The 25,353-nt window shown below is 32.3% G+C and overlaps 1 protein-coding gene and 1 pseudogene across 1 annotated transcript in view; both read right to left on the reverse strand.

Annotated features, from left to right (window-relative positions):
* Positions 1-12,767, reverse strand: part of LOC149415940 (lysosomal alpha-mannosidase-like) — a 39,558-nt gene extending 26,791 nt beyond the window's left edge. The window contains exons 1-4 of the mRNA XM_089641768.1: positions 12,712-12,767; positions 6,925-7,110; positions 1,804-2,009; positions 469-605 (exon numbers count right to left, since the gene is read on the reverse strand). Of these exons, the coding sequence (XP_089497894.1) occupies positions 469-605; positions 1,804-2,009; positions 6,925-7,110; positions 12,712-12,767 (585 nt within the window). The remainder of the gene's footprint in view (positions 1-468; positions 606-1,803; positions 2,010-6,924; positions 7,111-12,711) is intronic.
* Positions 12,768-13,791: 1,024 nt separating this feature from the next.
* The window catches only part of LOC149415941 (lysosomal alpha-mannosidase-like), an 86,008-nt pseudogene continuing 74,446 nt past the window's right edge, over positions 13,792-25,353 (reverse strand).

A 25,353-nucleotide genomic window follows, 5' to 3' on the forward strand; every position in this document is an offset into this window, starting at 1 on the left:
GAGCTGGTCGTGACAGATCATAATTTCATGGTGCGAATGCAAGTGTTATTGTGCCGATTGCCGTCCGCTGCTGAATTTGGAAATTAAGGAATCGATGCAATCTCAATGCGAGTGATATATTCGGTGAGTTCTCTGTTTTTTGTATTTGGTGGCTGGATGATAATTTCTCACGTTTCCTGCAGAGTGAATATTGTAATCAACCCATTTTTTCATAGGGAATTAATTATTCTCTGATGGTCTGTGTGATTTACAAGCCAGATCATCACCAATAACTGTCAAAACTTGGAATTGAACCCAGAATCTCTTGTCTTACAATAAAAAGTTTTCATATTAATATTGTGCATTTACGGGGGCAAGCAAATGATTAATCTATTATGTCAAATGGGTCAAATATGTATAACATGTCATATTTATGTCAACAACGTCATTAATCTCAAATATAGCATATATGTCAAATATATAATGTACCTTGGATTGTACGTTATTGTCAGGACTGTCGACATCGTCGATAAAGGGTTCGTCATTGCAGAGGATATCAAAACAGAAGCCAGAGGGTGGTGAGTAGTGGTTAAACAGGACCCCGTTGAACAGGTCCGAACTCGCTCCTGGGGAGAATGGCAAAAATATTCTCAGGTGGCAAAAATATTGTCACCATTTAAGGTTGAGTTATATGACAATGTATATTTTAACGAAGAAAAATGGTAAGCCAATGTAATTATCGTACTAATCTTTTAACTATTATTTTCTAATTGCATTTTTTGTAAATATCGTTTGTCTTTGTTGAATCATAACCTAATATTTGTTATTTACTGATCCCAAATTTAATAATTAAATGTTTTAATTAACCCATTGACAAACCTAACTGCTTTCTACAGCTTACCGGGACTTCATTGTAATTATGTAACATTTTTTAAAGAAAAACAATGGAAATTAATTGTTTAAAAATCTATAAGTATAAGTTTATCCAGAAATTTGATGTAAATAGAGAATTGGTTTTTTTTCCTCAATTAGATTCTGTTCAGATATTCTAGGGAGAGTCAAAAACATCAAATATGTCAAACATCTAATGTGTGAAAAACATCAAATATGTCATAAATTTAATGAGCCAAAAATGTCAAACATTTAATGTGTTTAAAAAATTTAAAATATCAAACATTTAGGACGGGTTGTTTCGGAGAATTTGAACAATTCATCAAATTTCAACGTTCATTTCTGGGTTCTGTGAATGTCTTATTCAAGTTCTGTTATTATATCATCATAGGCTAATTGCATGACAGAACTGAAATAATAACAGAACTTGAAAAAATCTTCCACAGAACTGGAAAATTAACTTTGAAATTTGAAAAATTGTTCAAATTCTCCGAAACAACCCGTCCTTAGTGTGCTAAGAACATTACAGAAGTCAAATATGTCAACCATATAATAAGCAAAAAAAAAACATGATATATTTCTAACATTTATTGTGTCGAAAACATCAAAAATGTCAAACATCTAATCTGTCACAAATATAAAATAAGTATAAAAAAACATGAAATATGTCGAAAATATCGTATCAAAAAATTCAAAATGAAAAAAAATTGAGTATATCTAAAACCTTAAATACGTCAACAACATCAAATATGTCAAGAACATAACGTATGTAAAAACTTTAAATATTTCAAGAACACCAAAAATGCCAAAAACATTAAATGTGCAAAAACATCAAATATCAAAAATATGTCTAAAAGTTCAAATATTATGTCAAAATTTCAAATTAGTCCCGAACATTAAATATTTCAAGAACATAAAATATGTCAAAAATACCCAGATCATCGCTGCCTCTCCATATCATCTCCATCTGCTTGTTATTCATGCGGACCTGCTTGTCCTGGAAGTCAATTCTGTTGAGTAACATGCCATCGTAGCCCATGGCCTTGTAAAGGTTGGCCATTTCGCGCGAGTGCCCGAACGGGTCGATCTGCCAACCAGCTCGCGGCCTGCCGCACGAGCCGAAGGTATCATTCAATTTCCTGCAATAAATAGTATTTCATTAACTGGGATAAAATGTTCCATAGTGTAAAAATTCAAAGTAGGAATTTAAAATATCGAAAAATTTATCGCCTAGATATTATTATATACAGGATTTTCCAATAAGATGTGTTATTTTGAATAGCCCGCTATTTCGGTAGATGTTACTTTTGAAGCTGTCATTTTTTGACATTTGACAAGTAAAAACTACGCCATTAATAAAAATGGAACGATACACGCTTCAACAACGCATTGAAAATATTAAAATTCACTTGAGTGAATCAAATGCAAATCATCTTGAGTGATGAGGCCCATTTCCACCTCGGTGGCTTCGTCAACAATCAAAATTGTCGCATCTGGGGCTCGGAAAACCCAGGAGTTATTGTTGAAAAGCCTCTCTATTCTCAACGTGTGACTGTTTGGTGCGGTTTATGGTCCACTTTTTAAAGTATGCTTATCTTTGGTAAATCCATACGATAATGAAGATTTATATTAAGGCGATGCACTACGTAATAATTTAAAATCATGTGTTTTGGTTTAAAAATTTGGTCACCTAGAAGTGTTTCAGATGATTTAATTAAATACTGCGAGTAGAATACATCCTGGCCTTTGAAATAATCGAGCATTTTTTAGAGTCTTTTTATAAGCCCATAAAAAAATAATGTATAAGGCCTATGAAAACTGCTTTAAAGTTCAAAATCTCCTACTTACGAACCCATTTTCGGTTATGGTTTTATTGTATAATGTGGCAAATTAAGTCATTTATAAAATGATCGAAAAACATTTAAATATTTGTGCCTGAACAACCACAAAATAAAATAAAATGCCCTTTTTGGCCATGTTTTTTTCTTGCACAAATCAAAACAGGCGGATGGTGTGAAGCGGGAATTTAAGCCTTATCGCCATCTACGTAAGGTGTGTTATTGATAGCGGCTCGATTCAAAATATTACACGACGTAGTGCATCGCCTTAAACGTATTTATTATGATTATTATGACATTTAAAAAAGATGGGCATCCAATTGATTGATGAAGCCAATAAAAAATTGATCTAAATATGATATTTATATTGTCACGTTATTATTAAACGGATTACATAAACTTGTTTATATATCTTATCTTAGATTAAGAGATTTGGAAATTTGGTTATTTTAGGCCCCGTAGTCATCGTTCAAAGATGGTTTAACAGGTAGATATGTAAATACGAATGTTAGAGAGAGCGCGCTAATATTAAAAAAATTATAATAACTTAGCGAAAATGATGAAAATTTTAAAGTGAAATGAAAGTTTGAAATAGAGCAAAAATCTCTCGACAAATGCTTCAGTTGCATTTAAAGATACACTGTGAATTTTTTCATGCCTATAACATATTAAATAACAGCACAAAACGTGTTTTTAATAATTTTCGGAACTTACTTTGCGATTTTTTTCTATCGAGGGTATTTCATATAATTAACTTTCAGCTTAACAAATGTATAGATATTATCTTCAAAAATAATATATATTAATTTTGGAACTTAAAAACTTAAACAGTTAACGAGAAACTTGTTAAACATCGGTAGAAATTGGGGATGCGGGGGCTTAATAATACATGGTACCCGGATACTCGTAGTACAAACGATAAACTAGTGAATGAACATCACTTTTCTAATCGATTTTGTGGTATTAGAGTTCGTTAGTTAAATTATTCACGGCGTCCGAAACTTGGGATGGGTTGTTTCAGAGAATTTAAACAATTCTTCAAATTTCGAAGTTGATTTTCAAGTTTTTTGAAGGTTCTATTCATGTTCTGTTATTACATAATTATAGGCCAGTTACTTGACTTGAAAATTAACTTTGAAATTTGAAGAATTTTTGGAGGATGGATTATCGCCAATTTAAATGGGTTGTTGGCTGGATGAATCTGTGGTTCTCCAATCCGCAGAACCCAAGCTTGCGTGGTTACTCTCGGTGTGTAAAATCAGAATTCGAATATTTTCAATTTAGTTTTTATTTTAACAAACTCACGTTACAAAAATTTTATGAACACAACAGATCGCGTACGTTGTAGGAGATTTAGGGCTAAACCGGCGGCTGAAACCACTGGAGAGAGAATGAAATGATTTCCGCGTGAGGCATCTCTCGCGAGGTTGTAATGTTACCAGTCGCACGTGAATGTGGGGAACTGTAAATATTATTGTTATTTTTGGGAGATGTGAACTCCACCTATAATTTACCCTTCAAATTGTTAAAATTCTCTGAAAAAACGCGTCCTTAGAGTAGTACATCTTAAATCTCATGTACACTATTTTAAAGGAAAATGTTTAAATAAGACGTATACTGACCATTTTACACACCTAAAAGTGCAGAAAAAACCATATGCAACCAACTAAGGTATAATAATTCCTTGCATAAGGTGCTAACTACATTTCCCGAATGCTATTTCAAGATAAGGACACGTTATAATTAAATTTGTTAAATTAAAATGGCATTAGATTGAACATCAAAATGAGAAAATATTAAATATATTTTGAGAAATCGTTTTTGCAAGCTTTGACAACTCAGAACGTGGTGAGGCGAAGTTAAAACCATAACCAGATAAAGTACTACACGTAAAAACGCAACTTTTAGATACAAATGGAAACTTTATAAAATTGATGCTAGAACTTCGTGATACAATAATCTAACACAGATGGCTCTGGAAGTTATTTTAAGAAAACAACAAGCCAAAAATGTGTATATTCTTAGTATACCTTATATTGTAGGTAATAGGCATTAAAATCGCTTGACAAACAGAGACTAGAAACGTTCGATTTCAAGCACAAAACTGTTTTTTTTATTTATTTTGTAAATAATTTTATAAGAAAGCAAAAAAGTTAATCAAGTGAAACTGTCACAGATAATCTTAGCTATAATACTGTATTTTTCAAAAGTTGTTTCCTTTATGCGTTCATACATTTCTATTTAAAAATATTTTTTTTAGTAGTTTGCATTTATATTTTTTATTGAGTTATTTATTATTTTATTTGTATTCTACTAAAGCGAAACGATAGGAAATTCTTCAATTTATCTAAAGCATATTTTTTGGTATTCATAATGCACACCAATTCGTTATAAAGATTAATCAAAATAGTGATTTGGCATTAAACTTCGCCTTAAGAAATGGTTTTGCGTTCAATGGTCATTTTTGTTGGAATCAGATCAGTTAAAGCCTTATTCAACTCTTTGTTTATTTAATAAAACCCATATTTCACCAAATATTGATACTGTCGACTTGGGAGTGCTCTCATTCGATGCAGCACGAATGAAAACATAGTAAATGATACCTCACTCGACTTACTTTGTAAATATGTATTTATCAAAAACTATCCCCCTCCCCCTAGAGGGTTGTTCTATAAATTCTTTGGGTAGACTACAGATCTTTATGTATACTAACAAGATTAATGTATAACCAAAGATTCGTGAATGAACGAAAATCGTCATTTATCAAATCCGATTTTACCTGTATACGGTTTAAAATTTTTCAACCCAACCTTTTTTGTTAACCACATAACAGAAATCTCTAAGAAAAATTTATTAAAACCACTTCAGCGTTTTAGGGTCATATATGACCGGGTGTTCATATTTAATAAAAGTTTTTTTATATTTTTTTCTATCATGTGGAAATACGTCACTTTTTTTGACGTTAGAAATAGAAATAAAAAATTGTTTCCAGCTTACCTCCATTTTTTGTACTGGAATCAATTAATGAAATTCTAAAAATGGCCAAAATTAATAATTCATATTTCGCGGCGCTATTGTAACAATCGGATTTACTAATAATAAATAAATACCAACATCATTCAAGTATTTATAATTTAAAACTAATCTTATGTAATCTGCAATTCGATTTAAGTTTTGGATGTTATTGATTCGTTAAACCTGAATTATAACATATAATTTAAACATATTAACTCATTTCAACAACAAATACCGAATGGAAATAAATAATAAATGATTGTTTTTTATCTTAGGATTGAGCAATTTTCAATAATTTCTCTCTTTTTGAATAAACATTATTTTCTTTAATCATATTGGCACTTATCGTCTTCGTTTAAATTATGCATTACATGAATTAAGCTATCGTTTATCATGAATTATTATTAAATAATACACTTTCGGATTAAGTACCTACAAGAATTGATAACATATTAAAATAGCAATAAAAGGCAATAAAACGGATTCGTTTGAATATTCGAATTATCAGGAATTATTTGTATGTCTCAATTATATTAATAGTTGCTGTCCGATTATTTTGGGTGAAAATTTTTAGAGACTGGTCATTTACAATACAGTATTTACTGTTGCAGATCTTCAAGAGTGGTAGATACTCTCAGTTTTGCCCTGGTAAAAGAACACCAGTAGTGGCTTGAACCTAATTCTCGACTTTTCTCTTTCCCATCCCCTTTTTGTACCCATTCTCTTCAGCCATATAACATTCTCTAACTGGAGATAACATAGTCCCATCGACAGCAGACAATTTGGAGCGGTTGGGTATTAATAAAATTTAAAAATAACAGTTTCAATTCGTCAGCAAAAAGCAAGCATGCTGGATGGTTGTTGAAGGTTTTCAATTAACATCAATAATATCAACAACAATGAAGGTCCTAAATGTGATCCCTGTAGTACTCCACATTTGGGTAATACAGGCGTAAAGTTAGAATTAGAGTTTTGAGCGTCCAATATTCTTGGATGTATTGGAGAGTCGATGGAATGTTGAAAATTTAAGGTAAATTAAAAATTAAAACCTGAATTTCTATTCAATGTTGTAGAAATATTTTGATAGCAGAGATGTAGGTATTTTATATATGTTAACGATTTATAGCTCAGATCGTCGTTGCATCGTTAATAACGGCGTTAGCAATATGCAAATGCGCATTGATGTACGAGGATGACTTACCTCAGTCCCCAAGTGAACTGGTCCACGATGCTCTGGTAGTGCGTGCATGCCTCGTCATTCATAGACCAGGCTCCTCCGGTGAATTCCAGTCGTCCTTCTTCCACCAGGAGATGGACATCAGCTTGCATTTGGTCACTCTGTTCCTGCCACCAGCGGAAGAAAAAAGCTGACTCCACATATATGAATCTGAAACACATCAAATTTTTATATAGTTTGATGACCTCTGTTATTCGCATGGACATTGGCATTTTGGGAGACAGTTATTGTGTCATCCGAAACGGCTTACGAATTACAGCTTCAGATGCAAGTGAATGTGGACTGTACATAATTTAAACGAACTGAAATGAAATGGTTTTTATTGGAACTGAGTGATAGTATGTGTAGGAATGAACAGGGTATGGGATGAAGGAAAACAGAAAGAACAATCATTTACCACTTTATCTCTTCGAAATAGCACACAACACAATCTAGTGAGTTCCACCGCGATACATCTAGGTAATTATCGCCACAAAATACGAGTGAGTACTTAAACGATATTATGCTGACACTTCCAAGACTTTTCAAGGAGATGTACCTACACGAAAAACACCAACAGCTTGCTTCCAAGCAGAGATGTGCTTTATTTCAAATAAATCCATTTCAAATGGAAATGCACAATGCAAAATGGGTATTTTCCATTTTGCATTTTAAATGCTTTTCTAAAAACCATTTTGAATTTGGAATTTAAAATGCTTTTCTCAATGCATTTTCCATTTTAAATGCTTTTTTGCAACATTCTTCTTACTATCTCCACTCATCTTTTTTTCATAAGCCCCAAATATCAGTCGGTCCTCAACCTCGCTACGAGAGATAATTTACATTTTTCAAGTTGCTCCCTGATTAGGAGCCCTAGCAATTAAGTGATACCATTACAAAAACTACTGAACATTGGGCCATGACGCTGTAATATTAAATGTTAGATAGCAGTTTCTACGTTTTTACGTTGGCAACATTAGTCCCGCGCAATTTTTTTGTGGTTTCATAATCTGTAGTCGTGGTGTTTTTGGATTTACCATCATGTAATATGTTTGTTCTACATTGATGTCCATTATTAAATGACAAAATTGTTTAAAAATTCTATAATTATTTTAATTGTTTGACCTGAGAAACCATTTTGCATTTTCAATGCATTTTGAAAATAGGTATTTTGCATTTTGCATTTGAAATGCTTTTCTAAAAACCATTTTGCATTTTCAAATGGAAAAGTTTTAACCCATTTCCATTTTGCATTTCAAATGGTTTTGGGTACCCATTTTGCACATTTCTACTTCCAAGGTAGTCTCAAACCTTCTTCTGTTTTTAAAACAAATCAACTCGAATTTGCACTATGTTTTGTCACCGTTCTAAATTTAAAATACTTTTCCAGCAAGGTGATGGATAGGGATAGGTAGGAAATGGATACAAGAAATCCCGGTTGGAACTTGATATTCAAGAAAAAAACCAAGCACAAAAATACCCATTTTCATACTCTTCTGCAGTAAAAAACTTAATATCACAAACGCAAGAAAAACGATTTCCCATAATAATTAAAAGCTTAAAAGAAGAAGACACTGAAAAAATAAAAGAGAAAATACAAGAGATTAAAATATCGCAGTTGGGAATTCGAGTATGCGAAATTAAAAAAACAAAAAAAAACCTTATAATAACATGCCCAGAAAAAGAAGACGCAAAAAAATTAAAAGATAAGATAAATGAAGTCGACAAAACCATAATAGCGGAGGTACTTCTGAAAACGGATCCATGCGTAATATTCAAAGGTCTTGACAAAGACTATACCGAAAAAGAATTCTTAGAAGACATCATTGAACAAAACAACGACATCAAAATGATATGTGAAAAATACCAAGACAAAGAAATATTACAAGTTAAGGCCATCATTACAAACAAAAAAACTAACAGCAAAAACTTAATACTACAAACAAATCCCGAAATGAGACTACATCTTATTAATAAAAAAAAATTCATCTAGGATTCATGAGAATCTATGTAGAAGACTGCAGTCCTCTTACCCAATGTTTCCACTGTCAAAGATTTGGACACACAGCACAAAAATGCTACAATAGAATGAATAAACCAACATGCAAGCACTGTTCAGAAGATCATCCCATCTCCGAGTGTAAATCCCTGGAACTGCCACCCAAATGCGCTAACTGCAACTCAGCTAACAAGAAGAAAGAAATAAACTCCTTGAACAGTAAAATGAATGAAGTAGACCACCGAACAAACAGCGAAACATGTAAGTTCCGATCTTACATGCTTAAATTAGCCAAAGAAAGAATTAACTACGACATTGAATAAAAATCTTATAAATAATTTTGTAAAATACAACCGAAAATGCATTAAATGGATGATTTCTTAAGTAACGAATTAGAGTTAAATATTAAAATTCAAGAATACGAATGTATATGTACCGATTCGTGTAACAAAATTATTTCTAAAAACATCAATGATATAATTATTATGCACATAAACATCCGTAGCGTTCAAAAAAATTTAGATGAATTAATTCTAAAAATAAATAGTTTAATTAAAAAACCGGACTTTATAGTGTTATCCGAAACATTTACGAACGCTGACTCACCGTCTTATCACTTACCGGAGTACAACTATATTTCTACCAAAGTAGACATCAATAAAAATTCGGGAATAATAATATTTGCAAGCAGTAAATTTAGTATTGTTAACATAATAGAACATCCAATACACTTAGTAAACTGCATCGAAGTACAATTCAAACTCGGCAAATCAATATACTATCTAATAGCTATCTATAGAACGCATGGCTCGAGTATTATTACGTTTATAAATGACCTCAAATACATATTATTAAAATTAAAAAATAAACTTTGCTTCATCGTAGGAGATTTTAACGTTAATATTAATGAAAAAATAGAAAATAATAACAAAAATGAATACATCAATTGTATGACTGAACAAAATTTTATATCTTGCATAAATAAAAATACAAGGGAAATAAAAGAACATACTCCATCTTGTTTAGACCACATTTGGACAAATGTAAACATTAAAGATCTTCACAAAATAAAATCAATTGTTTGGAAAACTAACATAACTGATCATCACTCATGCTTACTTCTGTATAATAATAATATTAAACATAAAAAACATAATTTAATAACCAAAAAATCAACAATAGATATGACTATTCTCTCTGAAAAATTAAAAAAGGAGGATTGGAATAATGTTTTAAACAGTGATGATACTGAAATTTGTTCAACTAACTTCGAAAATATTATGTCACAACACATTAAAAATTCGACAACTGAGATAATAACACACATAAAATCAAAATTAAGATGTTTAAAGCCTTGGATTACCAAAGGACTTATTATATCTATCAGAAATAAAGAAAAACTTTACAAAATAACTTTAAAAAACCCCCAAGATGAAAAAGCATATATTTTCTATAAAAAATATAAAAATAAATTAACATCTTATATTAAAAAAAGTAAAGAAGAGTACCTATTTTAAAAATAAAATATTATCTTCAGAAAATAACCATAAACAAATGTGGAAAACTGTTAATTTCGCCATAGAAAATACAAAAAAAACACAAAACATTAAGTACATTGAACATGATAAAAAAATTATAGATGCCAATATACAGCCTAAACAATGTGCAAACATATTTAATTCCTTCTTTGCAAATGTTGGGAAAAATCTTGCGAAAAATATTCATAAGCCTTCAAACCAAGAAAACCATAATTATAAAAATATACAGAAACGTAATATACTTTCAATGTTTGAAACAACAACAGAATGTGAAATTTCGAAAATAATAGAAAATATGAAAGGAGGTTCGTCTCCCGGTTTTGATTCTATTACAACACACATGTTAAAAACTATGAAACCTCACTTAATAAAACCTATCACTCATTTAATAAATTTAAGTTTAACAACTGGAATTTTTCCAATGAACTACAAAACCACAATAATCTCACCTATTTAAAAATCTGGAGATCCACATCAAGCAACGAATTATCGCCCAATATGTCTAATTTCTAATATAGGAAAGATCTTTGAAAAAATAGTAAAAAAACAATTGGTAAATTTTCTAGATAATAATAAAATATTACACAAAAACCAGTTTGGCTTTATAAAATCTCTCAGCACACAAGATGCTATTGCTAACGTAACTTCATACATTTACGAATCATTAGATAAAGGTAAAAAATGTGCGGGTATATTTATTGACCTTAGAAAGGCATTCGATAGCATATCCCATGAGATGCTATTAAAAAAATTGAATAATATCGGCATAAAAGGCAACGCGATAAAATGGATCACCGACTACTTAAAAAACCGTCCTCAAGTAGTAAAAATCAATCGTGTTAATAGTGATCAAGAGATTACAAGCTTTGGAATCCCCCAAGGTACAGTGCTTGGACCAATTCTATTTACTATATATGTAAACGATATTTTTTTTCAACCTTTACATGGTCAAATTACGTCATACGCTGATGATACAGTATTAATAATAAGTGATAAGACTTGGGAAAAAGTAGAGTTAAAGGCCACAGAAGACATCAACACGCTCAAGAATTTTTTCGACACTAATTTACTGTCACTTAATAATGAAAAGACATTTGTAATTCCATTTGCAATCCATACAAATGATACTCCTAAAAATTTTAACACTGTCATACATAATAATACTAAAATTCACAGCCAAAACTATTGCAAATCAAACTGTACAGTACTAAAAACAACAAATAAAATTAAATATCTAGGAGTAATTATTGATAAAAATCTGAAATGGAAGGAACAAATATGTCAAGTAGTAAACAAAATTAGAAAATTAATATATATATTTTTAAGAATTAGAAACTTTCTGTCGATAAAAAATCTATATTTAATTTACTATGCCTTAGTTCAATCCACTTTACAATACGCTATTATTAGTTGGGGATCCGCGTATAAATGTAACCTTCTTCCAATTGAAATTATACAAAGAACAATTATTAAAATTATATTAAAAAAACCCTTTGACTACCCAACAGAACGCCTGTTTGAAGAATTTCAAGTACCTACATTTAAAGACCTATATATTAAAAACTCACTAATCCAAATTATAAAAGAAAAAGATAAATATCAATTTTTAAATGAAAACAGAACGCGACTTAGACATGTTTTTCTATGCCCAAAACTAAATACGTCTTTTGCACAACATCATTATACTTACCAGGGAAGAACCTTTTTCAATCGTCTACCAGAAGAAATCAGAAGCATTAATGATAAAACCCAAATACTGCTCTCTGTAAAGAGACACTTTAAAAATATTCTGAAAAAAAAAACTACTCTCACTTAATTAATCTCACAAATATCCTTAGTTTTCCATAACTTCCTTTCTTTTTTTAAATTTATTATATTCATATATTATCCTTCACTATTATCAAAAAAAATACTACAGCAAACATACATTTATGTACAATGAACTATTTAAGTACTAACTAACAACAACATTTATGTACACTCCCCTTCCATACACAAGCAAATGCTTTCAATGGAAGAGTAGTAAAAACACCCAAGATGTAAAATGAATTATGTACCATGTAAACATATTATTAAAAATAAAAAATAATTACAAAAAAAAAAAAAAAAAACTAAGCAATATTTTTTATATTCCCATTTTAAAATCAAACAGGTATGGGTACCGCAACCCGGCAACCATTAATTAGATTATATAACCAACACCTGCGCCATAAGTCACCCCGAGTCGCAAGTTACATTTGGTGACTAAGGTTGCCCGTAGCCATGGGGGTGAGGTTCGACCAGGACTTCATGGCCCTTTTGGTTTTCTTGATTGAAAAAATGAATTAATAAATCAATGATTTAATGAACGACTGAATTTAAATTAATTAATTAATGATGTTATCAATGAACTATTTAATGAATGAATTATTTAATGAAATAATGAATGAAGTGGAGAATCTTGTTAGTGAAAATTGATGACAATGCATTATATCAACTTTTGGTGGTACTCACGCACACATACGCGCGCACGCATGCATTTCTCTGAAATTGGATGACATGATAAAAATTTCCCGCAGTTAATATACGAAATAAATCTCTGTACTATACAATCAGGATTTGGCTTAAGTGGTAGATCAGTTCACTCATATTATTAAATCTATTAATAAAAATAGATGTATCATAGTAAAAAAAATATCTCTACAGGGTGTATCGGCACTAACCCGACAAACTTTAACCAGCTATTCCTTAGCACATTTGGAGTAAAAAATGTTATCGGCACTTTGCTGTCCGGTAGCATTTTTTTTTTCAATTAAAAATAAAAAAAAATTAAAAATTTCCACACTCCATCACTATCATTGGCATTGCTTTTCGTGTTCAACAGCTGTTATAAGCAAGTATGTCGAAAAGCGTCTTCGCTCTTTCGCACACACTAAATAATAATAGTTAAAAATGAGACGAATGGTGCCGTGCCATTTCGTTGTGATTGTAAAAGCGCGCCAATATAGGTACACACGTGCATTATTCAACGGAATTCGAATAAAATATTGCCAGATGGGTTTTCAAACTTTGACAAAGGATAAAACAATGGTGACATGTGGTGAAAATATGAATAGTAAATTTTTTATTAAACAAAAATGTTACCGGACAGCAAAGTGAAAATATTTTTTTTTACTCCAAATATGCTAAGGAATAGCTGGTTAAAGTTTGTCGGGTACGTGCCGATACACCCTGTATAACAGGTTCATTAAAAAAAAAATCTTTGCCAGTGTCACAGATACTTTGTTTAGTGCTGGCCTGGCCATATAAATTTTGAAGTTGTATAAAAACATTTTTTTACCTTCTGGTGGTATCCTTCAACAGGGCGTTGATGACAGAATCCAATATGTCCTTGACACCGGCTCGTTGGATATTTGTATAAGCTGAAAAAATTACAAAGTTTTTTTTTTTTTATTTCAAGATAAAATGAAACTACAGTTAAATTGCCGAAGTAACATTTTTTGTAAAAATAATATTGCTTCAAAAAAATAGTTATATTATTACTGTTTATAATATATCATTCTTATTATTTTTCGGAATAACTTATTGAGTAAAACCTCAAATTATAATATTTAAATATTGAAGACAATATTAGTGATTCTTAAACGCAAATCTGAAACAGAAAAATCAGAAAAGGAAACGGTCACATCTGGGACTCGAACCCAGGACCCTTGTATTTCCGTGACAGTGCTCTACCAACTGAGCTAATGGGACCCTATTCCCCTCGGTCACTTTTAACTGTATCATACTTCGAATAAGAAAATTAAAAGTGACCGATGAGGATAGGGTCCCATTAGCTCAGTTGGTAGAGCACTGTCACGGAAATACAAGGGTCCTGGGTTCGAGTCCCAGATGTGACCGTTTCCTTTTCTGATTTTTCTGTTTCAGATTTGCGTTTAAGAATCACTAATATTGTCTTCAATATTTAAATATATCATTCTGCTATGACTACAAGGTGTCCGGAAACTGGTAGTATCTACACGGAAAAAAATGAGTATTGCTAACTTTTTAAATATATATCGACCGGTCAGTGGTTGAGTGTGCATAGCGCTTGGGTCTCACCCGAGCGTCGCGTGTTCGATTCCTCGGCTGGCTAAGTCCTCCATCACAACACAAGCAACATTTTCGGCTTTCTGTGGTGGTAGTAGGAGATTTTCAAACATTGTTGGGTTATTCGTAACCCGGGAATGTTTGTCTTTCTTTTTAAAAAAAATTAAAAAAATATATATTTATATTTTTATTTATTTTATATTTGTGATGTATGGTAAAAAGTTGGGTATTCAAGCGATAGATGGCACCAGTCATAAAGCTTACTTCAGAGTCCGGCAGATGTCGCTAGAGTGTAGCAATTGCCTGTGGGGTATCCTTGTCAGACTTCAAGCTTGCAGAAACAGAGAATTACCAACCCTCGGGTAATGAACAGTAGAGCTAAATCCAGACTTAATTTATTGTAACGTAAATACACGCAATTAAGAGTAAAGAACCTTTTACTTAATCCAGAGTTCCCAACACACACTAAATCTGCTAGTATGCAGAGATATAACAATATTATAGAAACAAAAAGTACATGATTTACAGTGATGAAACAATACACAGGAATAAGATACTTCATGTTGGGTACCTATGATATGTTTCCTTAAAATGTCTGCTGAGTGGTATGTTTATTCCTTAATTACCAGGTGACGTGAGTAGTATATAAGTGTGTGAGTGTTTGTGTGCGTGTGCGTCTATGCGCATTGAACAGTTTAAATTATTGACATGATGCCGCGTTTGAATTTGGGCAGTGAATTCGAAAAAATGTCATTGTTAGAGTTAAGACAAATATTGACAAAATTGTATGAAGAGCTCGGTTAATTGGCGAATTAGATGCTGCATTTATTTTAGAATAGCACTGTCTGTCTTGTACGTCTCAAAGTTATTTTAAAATTAATAAGGGACAGAAGTTTGGTACAGTCGATGTTATCGTTTAAAATTGTTTGTATGAATATTGAGTCATTATCATTGAAGAAGAATTTCATTTAAATAAACCTAAAAGATACGTGAAAAAGAACAAGATACAGAAAAATAGCGGTAACGGTCACAATTAAGAAACTAATCCAGGATCAATAATTTTTCCCATATTTATGGTAACTACCTATTTAAAAAAAAAATGTTTATCCGAGATACTATCTAGATTACAAACCAATAATATTAAAAAATTTATGAACATTTAAAAAATGGTAGCAGCCAAAAATATGGGAAAGATATTTTATTGTTAATTTTCAATTTGAAATTTGAGATAGACAAATAATGGTCAGTGGTTTAAGACGCCTGGTCTAAGACAAAAGATCTTGCGTTCGATTCCTAGTTGTGACCGTTATTGTTATGTTTCATGTTTCGTTTAGATGTATTAGTATTATCTTCTTCGTGATATCCATCAGTTGGACTTTAAAAACTACTCCTCTCCCTCGGCACCCCGTACTTGCAAACATAACCCCGCTAAACATCAGGCGAGAAATTGTAACACTGAGGGAATACAAGAAGTCTCCTACCCGACATGCCGCTTGAAGTCCCGAAAGCCCTTCTAGGCGGAAGGAGAGAGGCTCCTCCGATTACCTCTCACCCCAGAAGATAGGTGGAAACTTAATGGCAAACGGCCAACGTGGGAAATGCCCATCTCATACAGGACCCCACCGAGAGACAGCCTGGGTTCTCACTGCCTGGTCCGCCATCAATAGGTTAAGGTGCTCCCATAGCCGCTGTGCCCACATGATGCACAGATGGGGCCTTAAAGAGTCGGCGATGTGTGAATGTGGCGCGGTGCAGACCACCGAACATGTGGTCAACAAATGCCCGCTCCATTCATTCACACAACGGATTGATGAGATTCACATGGCGACGCCTGAGGCCCACCTCTGACCTCCCCGCTATACGAAAGAAGAAGAATTATCTTCTTCAAAGATATATATAACATTGCTGATATTACCTATTATTATTACCTTCAAAATAAGTTAAAATAAAATTATCTGAATGTTAAGAATCTATTCAAATTATTAGTAATCCGGTTAGTAACGGGATTGCATGCCATTTCTTGACACATTTTTAGTAAATTCGTAATAATATCGGAGCACGTGTTCATACACCTGCGTTTGTTTTGATAATATATATAGTGACGAAATGCGAAAATGTTAAGATTTTTAAGAATACGTGTTCTGACATCGTGACAATACATTGGTATATGTGTGTCTGTTACTTTTTTATATTATTTGTCTTATGAGTGTGTTGTATTTTTATGTGTTTTATATTTTAATCTTTATTTAAATGTATTAAAATTAATAAATACCAAGTTCAGACTGAGAAAAAATATACTGATATTTTTTTTCATAATTTCTTGTACTGGCACTTAACGGATTAATTGATAGGTTGCCTGATAAACTTTTAGTAAAATTTATTTTATTTTGTTTATTTATTTTATTAATATTATCTACTCAGGTAGAATAAAATAAATTAAAAAAATCAAATAAATTTTACTAAAAGTTTATCAGGCAACCTATCAATTCATCCGTTAAGTGCCAGCAATCCCGTTTTTAACCGTACCAGAAATTATGAAAAAATTTATCAGTATATTTTTTCTTAGTGAAAAAACAGAAATCTTGAGAATTCACATTTGAAATCGAAATTTGGTTTGTATCTTTGTGGATTTGATATTTTGTTTCTGCATAAATCGAGAAATTTTAGGTTATTTTGAAAGTGCGTCGATCGACGTCGATCTATAATCGACGAAAAAAAAGTTTTAAAAATTGCTCAGATCGAAATATTGATTTTCCGCTTGTACTACGAGTATCCGGATACTGTGGATCTGTCTTAGACTATACAAAGAGTATGTATCACTCTGGTACGTTTTGCATATTATTTAACACGCCACGGAGATCGTATTTTGTCCGCCTGCAGAGGTAAGCATGTCATGCTTTAGTAATAAATGTGTGACACTTACTGCCATAATAGTATTGGTCCACTGTTTTCAGCCAGCCAACATCATCGTGTGTGTGGGCAACAATGTGAACGTTGGTCACTCCCTCTGTGATGGGGTGACAGGCCTGAAACAATAAACAAAAACATCATTACAAGTCCAACAATTAAATATGGGAGTCACCTCGGGGCTGGAGCCCCGAATAACCTGATTCCCAACCGTCTGGAGCTAGTGAGACTATATCATACCCAATTGGGATGTGTTGTTACCAGAGATGTGCAAAATGGGTACCCAAAACCATTTGAAATGCAAAATGGAAATGGGTCAAAACTTTTCCATTTGAAAATGCAAAATGCAAAATGGTTTTTAGAAAAGCATTTCAAATGCAAAATGCAAAATACCTATTTTCAAAATGCATTGAAAATGCAAAATGGTTTCTCAGGTCAAACAATTAAAATAATTATAGAGTTTTTAAACAATTTTGTCATTTAATAATGGACATCAATGTAGAACAAACATATTACATGATGGTAAATCCAAAAACACCACGACCATAAATATACCACTCTCACCACGACTACAGATTATGAAACCACAAAAAATTTGCGCGGGACTAATGTTGCCAACGTAAAAACATAGAAACTGCTATCTAACATTTAATATTACAACGTCATGGCCCCATGTTCAGTATTTGAATCAGTATTTTTTGTAATGGTATCACTCAATTGCCAGGGTTCCTACCAGGGAGCAACTTGACAAATGTAAATTATCTCTCATAGCGAGGTTGAGGACCGACTGATATTTGGGGCTTATGAAAAAAAGATGAGTGGAGATAGTAGGAAGAATGTTGCAAAAAAGCATTTAAAATGGAAAATGCATTGAGAAAAGCATTTAAAATGCAAAATGCAAAATAGTTTTTAGAAAATCATTTAAAATGCAAAATGGAAAATACCCATTTTGCATTTCCATTTGAAATGGATTTATTTGAAATGAAGCACATCTCTGGTTGTTACACGGAGAAAAATGATCCTGTTAAAAATGTGACAGCATGCTAACTTATTGATAAAATATTAGTCATTCAGAATATATCGAGAACACTTGTTATTTTCATAACAGATATCATAACGAAATGCTACAATATAAGTATGTCAGTATCAGTATTTGTATGAACACGTGTTCCGCTGTAAAAAACATTCGCTTTTTACTGATTTGTTAGAAACTCTTTTAATTTATTCTTCATTGACCTGCAATCCCATTTTTAACAGAAAAAATAATAATTTTGACAGATTTTAAATATAATAACAGTATTTCAACAGGGAAGGAGTATGGAGAAGAGGAAAGTGAGGAAGTACCTGGCTATTCAGATTTGGTCAAACAAATTAATGATTTATAAAATATCATTTCAGAGCCGATAAAAATAAGTAAATAAATTGACTTTCAAATCATTTCAATTTTTTCGTATTCCTTCTAAAACGAGACTTACAGCCTTTAACGATTGAATTGACAGATTTCCTAATAAACTATCAGTAAAACACGAATGTGTTATGTTTGAACATGTATTCATAAAAAATCTAATATTTTTGCATTGCGTCATTATATAATTACAAGTTAAATGCAGTTGCATGAACAATATATTATGAAAGTACTATTCGTTTTTAACAGGACTTTAATAAATTAGCAATACTCACTTTTCTCCGTGTACTTGCAATAATGAACAATGTTTATAATTTTTTTTGATTTATTTCTTTTTTATGTCTGAAATTTACTTGTATGGGACTTTAGTACTGTAATTCCAGATGGGGGCGTTGATTAGACCCAGAGAGGTTGTGGTCTCGTGGGCAAATGGGGGCGTTGAAAGGTTACAAGGGGGCGGTGAAAGGCTGAAATGGTCCAGTGGAATAGTAGGTACGCCATAGCAAAAATCTTGCATATGAACCGTTCAATTTCTGTTTAGACATTATTGAGGGGTTAATATTATATACTTTTGGTATTTTATGAAAAAAATTGGTAGATTAATTAACAAGCTTACATTGTATCCACAAGTAGCTTCCCCATCTGCTTTCTGTGTGTATTCTTTTGTAGGTTTTGCAACGGCTATCTGGAGAATTACCAGCGTAACTAGCCAGAATGCTAGTAAAAACTGCATGATACCTACTTCGATCTGTCAGTTGTCAATCTGTCAGTTTGTCAGCTATCAGTCGTAGGACTGAAAGAAAAACAATCATTTTTTATTATATGCGAGTCTCAAATGTTCCTAACCGTCTGAAGCCAGTGAGGCTATTGCATCCCCAATTTGGAATATGTTTATTTATTTATTTATTAACGAACATCGTCCAAATTAAAATAATATTACGAATACACTAAAATGAAAAATACAGGAATAGACAAAGTTACATGAAAGCAAAGACATGAGGCAGATATAATATAAGAAAATAAAGTGACAAGTCGAATCAAGTCAAGAATACGCCGTGGGTCAGGACCACAGGACACTTATAATATTCCGTCACTTGTTTAGCGACTGGCAAAAATCATTCAGACTTATCCCAAAAAAGTGAAGGTTTTGACTTGAGTTGACCAGTCTACACATTCTGGACAGTGGTGAATAATATCCATAATTTGTCGAATGATGGTTGAGGAAGAGCAGTTCATTATTTCTGAGTCTTTGCGAGGGGATATTGAAGGGAATGAGTTGCAGTAGAGTAGGTGAATCAATAATACCATTTATAATTTTGAAGAAGCAAATGAGGTAATTTCTTTCCCGTTGTTGTAAATTTGAGAGGAAGGAAGTACCTGCCTATTCAGATGTGGCCACAAAACGCGTCTAATTTTAACCATTACAAGAAACGTTTTATTTCTAAATTGTGGTTTTTCACTAGGTTTATATTGAAAGCATGGAACTTTGAAATGTGATTTAGTAAATTTATTGTACAAGTTGGGGCAAAAGTATTGCCATAATGGGAATGTTCCACAATGTTTGCAAATGGCCTCAAATGTCATTGACAACAAGAAATGGAGCGATACACATCTGAAGAACGCGGAACTATTGTTACTGCTTATTTGACCAATTTCCGCTCTGTCGTTTTAACGCAGCGTGAATTTCGTTATCATTTTCCTCGTCGTCAATTTGCATCAACTCAAGAGTTGGTCATTTGACCAGTATATATCATGATAGCTTTTTGTTTGACAAGCCCCCAAAGGGCACACAAACTCCAACGGCTCGGAGGGCTTTGAAGCAGAGAATGGACGGTTATCTCGAGAGTATTTCCTCCTGGGGTAAAAATAATCTCGTCGAATTTAATGTTTCAAAACCCAATCCTGTCTGATTACGTCTAAAAGGGATCCAAATGATAATCTAGTCTCCTTCAACGGAAGCAATCTTCCGTACAGGCCTTCCATTGATATGCTTGGTGTAACTATAAGTGACCAGCTCAGGTACGGGGGCTCCATCGAAGCCAGAGTAAAGTTGGCCTCTCAGAAGCTGGGCGTACTGTACAGGGCCCGCAGATACTTTAATAATACACAACTGCTGACCCTGTACAAATCGCAAGTGCGCCCTTCTGTCGAATTTGGCAGCCATCTCTGGTCCGGAGCCCCTAAATACCTGAAAAATACCCTTGACTCTGTGCAAAAACGGGCGGTCCGTTTGATAGATTCCCCAATCTTAACAAACGGACTGCAATCTTTAGAGCACAGGCGTCAGGTAGGTATGCTGTCCTTGTCAAAATGACAGCCAATTCACATTATGATATTACTTTTGCCACACCTTGTACTTACTTGCGCACGTCGGAATTTGAAAAAATGACCCCCGGTATCGATTTAACTATGGAGGCCGTCCACACCATACGATTTATGAATGTGAATGAAGCAAGACAGGGTTGTTAGGCAGTATATCCTCTCTGTCTACCTTGCAGGAAAATGGCCTGATGGTTAGGTTAGTTAAAAAATAATTACGTAACTGTCACAAATACATGTAGCAGTAACCTCGCTCGCGAATGTTTAAACTTATTCTGCGTTGCTGGGAGTTATTCTTAAGAGATAGACATATACTATCTTTGACTTTTCTGTAGGCCTTTTTAAGATGTACAATTCCGTAGTACATTATTTTGATGCATCTCATAAGGTTTAGCCAGCGTTAACAATGTAGCGCCCGAAAATATTTTTTTACGACTTGATTATAAAACATCAACTTTCCTTTACTTTATATAAGTATAATATGCATGTATTATAGATATAAACAATAAGTTAATGTTAATTAAGTGTTAATCTCAAGTGACCTACCAGGTAAGTATGGTAATAATAATAATAAAAATATTACCATTTGTTATTTCGGCTACTGGCATTATACCTAGCTCTCTCATTCAAAATTTAGGCATATTAGATCTATCAAAAAATTTATATATTAAAATGCAAAAATCAGTCATTTTAAATACATGTAGGATTACGAAAGATTTTTTAAATATTTATGTTGAGGGATCAGTAGGATTTATAGGCCCTGTTAGGAGTTCTACCGAGCCGAACCCTCTGATATGAAAATATCTGGAGTCGGTGAATTATTTTCCCATTTGATCTCTGGTGAGTTGACGTGTTGTTCTTGTATTGTTTTGTATTTATTTTGCTTATATAATGCACTTGCATAATGTTGATTGACTAGATGATCATTTGTGGAAAAGTGTGTGGAAGGGTTTTTCCTATGGGGAAGATTTAAACCGGACATAAAATCGGAAAATATAAATTTAAAAAAAATTGGAAGACTTTTATAGCGCCGTTTTTGTGCAAAATCACCTCAAGGGCGCTGTCTGTATATTATTTCCATATGGTAACCGGATAAATCATCACAATGATAATTCATCACATCTCTAAAAAGTTATGTAAAGTCATGGAAAGTAATGAAACAAAAACTTTATTAACTGGGTTATGTTGGTTAGGTTGGGTTAAAAAAAAATTTGATCTCTTCTAATGACTTTATATCACTTATTAAAGGTGTGTTGAATTGTCACTGTGTTTTTTTATTTTTTTTATTGTTTAACTTATAACATTGTTACATTGTACATAAAATTAGGTAATAATAGGTAATAGTGAAAAATATATGTTATGGAATTTCTACTCCAATAAAGAGTAGTATGCAACCCTCCATATATAGTTAGTAATAACATAGATCATTGTAGAAATGTATAATACAGGGTTTTCCAATAAGAGGTGTTATTTTAAATAGCCCGCTATTTCGGTAGATGTTACTTTTGAAGCTATCATTTTTTGACATTTGACAAGTAAAAACTACTTCATTAATAAAAATGAAACGATACACGCTTCAACAATGCATTGAAATTATTAAAATTCACTCGAGTGAATCAAATGCAAATCATTTTGAGTGATGAGACCCATTTACACCTCAGTGGCTTCGTCAACAAGCAAAATTGTCGCATTTGGGGCTCGGAAAACCCAAGATTTATTGTTGAAAAGCCTCTTTATTCTCAACGTGTGACTGTTTGGTGCGGTTTATGGTCCGGCGGAGTCATTGGACCTTACTTTTTCGAAAATGAGGCTGGAGCAACAGTTACGGTGAATGGATTGCGCTATCGAGAGATGATTAACGATTTTTTATGGCCGGAATTGGATGGTATTGATCTGGACAACGTTTATTTTCAACAAGATGGCGCTACGTGCCACACAAGCAACGAAATCATTGATCTTTTACGAATGAATATCAAAATAACACCTTTTATTTGAAAACCATGTATATTTTTACAGCCCTTGAGGTGATTTTGCACAATAACGGCGCTATACAAATCATAAAAAGATTATTTTTCTAAACCTTCTCCGAATAAATTCTCCAAATGAAAATTCCATCAAAAGAACTAAGAAAAACTAAGCGCGCAAACAGACAGACGCCATTTAGATATATGTTATATGATGAATAAAAATAATATTATGCTAAAATATAAAAGTTATTTTTGTAATTCGATAATTGAGTTTCAACACAAATCAGAATTACAATTTTGAAAATGTTCGCATAAATAAATTAAATTAAAAATGACTTACGAATGTGGCTTTTGTATCTTTCACAACTTATCGCGTTGGATCGAAGTTTCCTACTAAATTTGATCGAATGAATTTCAATTGAATTCAAATTTCGAACATTGCATTCAAATTTTAAATTTGCACTGAATTAGTTGTGCAATCTATAACGCAGTGGCGGATCTACATTTTGAACAAAATGGGCGGATTATTTTAAATTATTAATTTTAGAAAGACAACCATTTGTTACATTACGAATAACGTAACAATATTTGAGTTTCTCCTACTGCCTTATTTACGATGCTTATGCAGTGATGGAGAACCTGCTAGCAGAGCTATTAAGAGGAAGCTACAAGCCGAAAATTGGAATATTCTTGGTATTCTTTATATTGTAGGTAATAGGCATTAAAGTCGCTTGACAAACGGAGTCTAGAAACGTTCGATTTCAAGCACAAAACTGGTTTTTGAATTTATTTAGTAAATATTGTATAAGAAAGCAAAAAAGTTAATCAAGTGAAACTGTCACAGATAATTTTAGCTATAATACTGTATTTTTTAAAAAGTTATTTCCTTTACGCGTTCATACATTTCCATTGAAAAAAATATTTTTTATTAGTTTACATTTATATTTTTTATTGAGTAATTTATTATTTTATTTGTATTCTACTCAATCGAAACGATAGGAAAACCTTCAATTTATATAAAATATATTTTTTTGGTATTCATAATGGACACCGATTCGTTATAAAAATTATTAAAAATAGTGATTTAACATTACGCTTCGCCTTAAGTTATCTGAAGTTACATATAAGTGTGGTTAGCTCAAGTTAAGTTGGCTTAGTTCGGATACGAGTCACTAAGTTAAGATTTTTTTTCAGAAGAAGGGGATCCCAAAAAAATTTGGAAACGCATAAAACAATTAATGCATGGCAATAACAAAGATGACATAAAAATAGTAAATTTCCCAAAAGATATAAATGAAGAAAACATGGCTAAGAGCTTTAATAAATATTTTATAGAAAGCATAACTCAAGTTAACAAATTAATACAATATATCGTCAACCCCAAAAATGATAATAACAACTCAAACAAAGAATTATTGGTCTTCAAAAAAATAAGTGAAGAATATTTATTTAACATTTTAAACAAAATTAAATAATAATGAGTTGGATTAACTATTAGTTTGATAAAAAATGCTTTTTCGGTAATTGGATCTACTCTATTAAATATTAATAATCAGACAATTGAAGAGGGAAAATGTCCACAGCCATGGAATAATCGGAAATGATATTTCAAAATCTCGTCTGGTTTTCGATTTGGTTCGCAATTATTACAGTAAGTTGGGAGATGAACTCGCATCGGAAATAATTATTAGAAATTTCGGCGGCCATCTCGAAATTTTGGAGTTCTTAATAGATTTGGTTCACAATTAGAACAGGGAACGTTAGTTGGAAGATGAACTCGAACCGGAAATTATAATTCATAATAATACTCATCAGATTGTTCATCTGATGTGGATTTTTTTGCGGAGGGGCCTTAAATTTGTAGTTCCGCCACTGTGTATTTTAATTTTAATCTTGTTTTTAAAATTAAGAACTTGACACTTTTTATCAAAACTTTGGAAGACTTATTTCATATTTTTAATAATCAATTTTATAAGATAACTGACATCCTTACCCTGAGGAAATGTATTCCCGAATGAAGTCACTCATTATTAGTACTTACTGACATCTGAACCCTGAGGAAATGTGTTCCCGAATGAAGTCACTCATTATTAGTACTTACTGACATCTGAACCCTGAGGAAATGTATTCCCGAATGAAGTCACTCATTATTAGTACTTACTGACATCTGAACCCTGAGGAAATGTATTCCCGAATGAAGTCACTCATTAT

The sequence above is a fragment of the Hesperophylax consimilis genome, chromosome 17, assembly GCF_061612785.1.
Source record: "Hesperophylax consimilis isolate HC1 chromosome 17, BYU_Hcon_1.0, whole genome shotgun sequence".
Classification (NCBI taxonomy): Eukaryota; Metazoa; Arthropoda; class Insecta; order Trichoptera; family Limnephilidae; genus Hesperophylax; species Hesperophylax consimilis.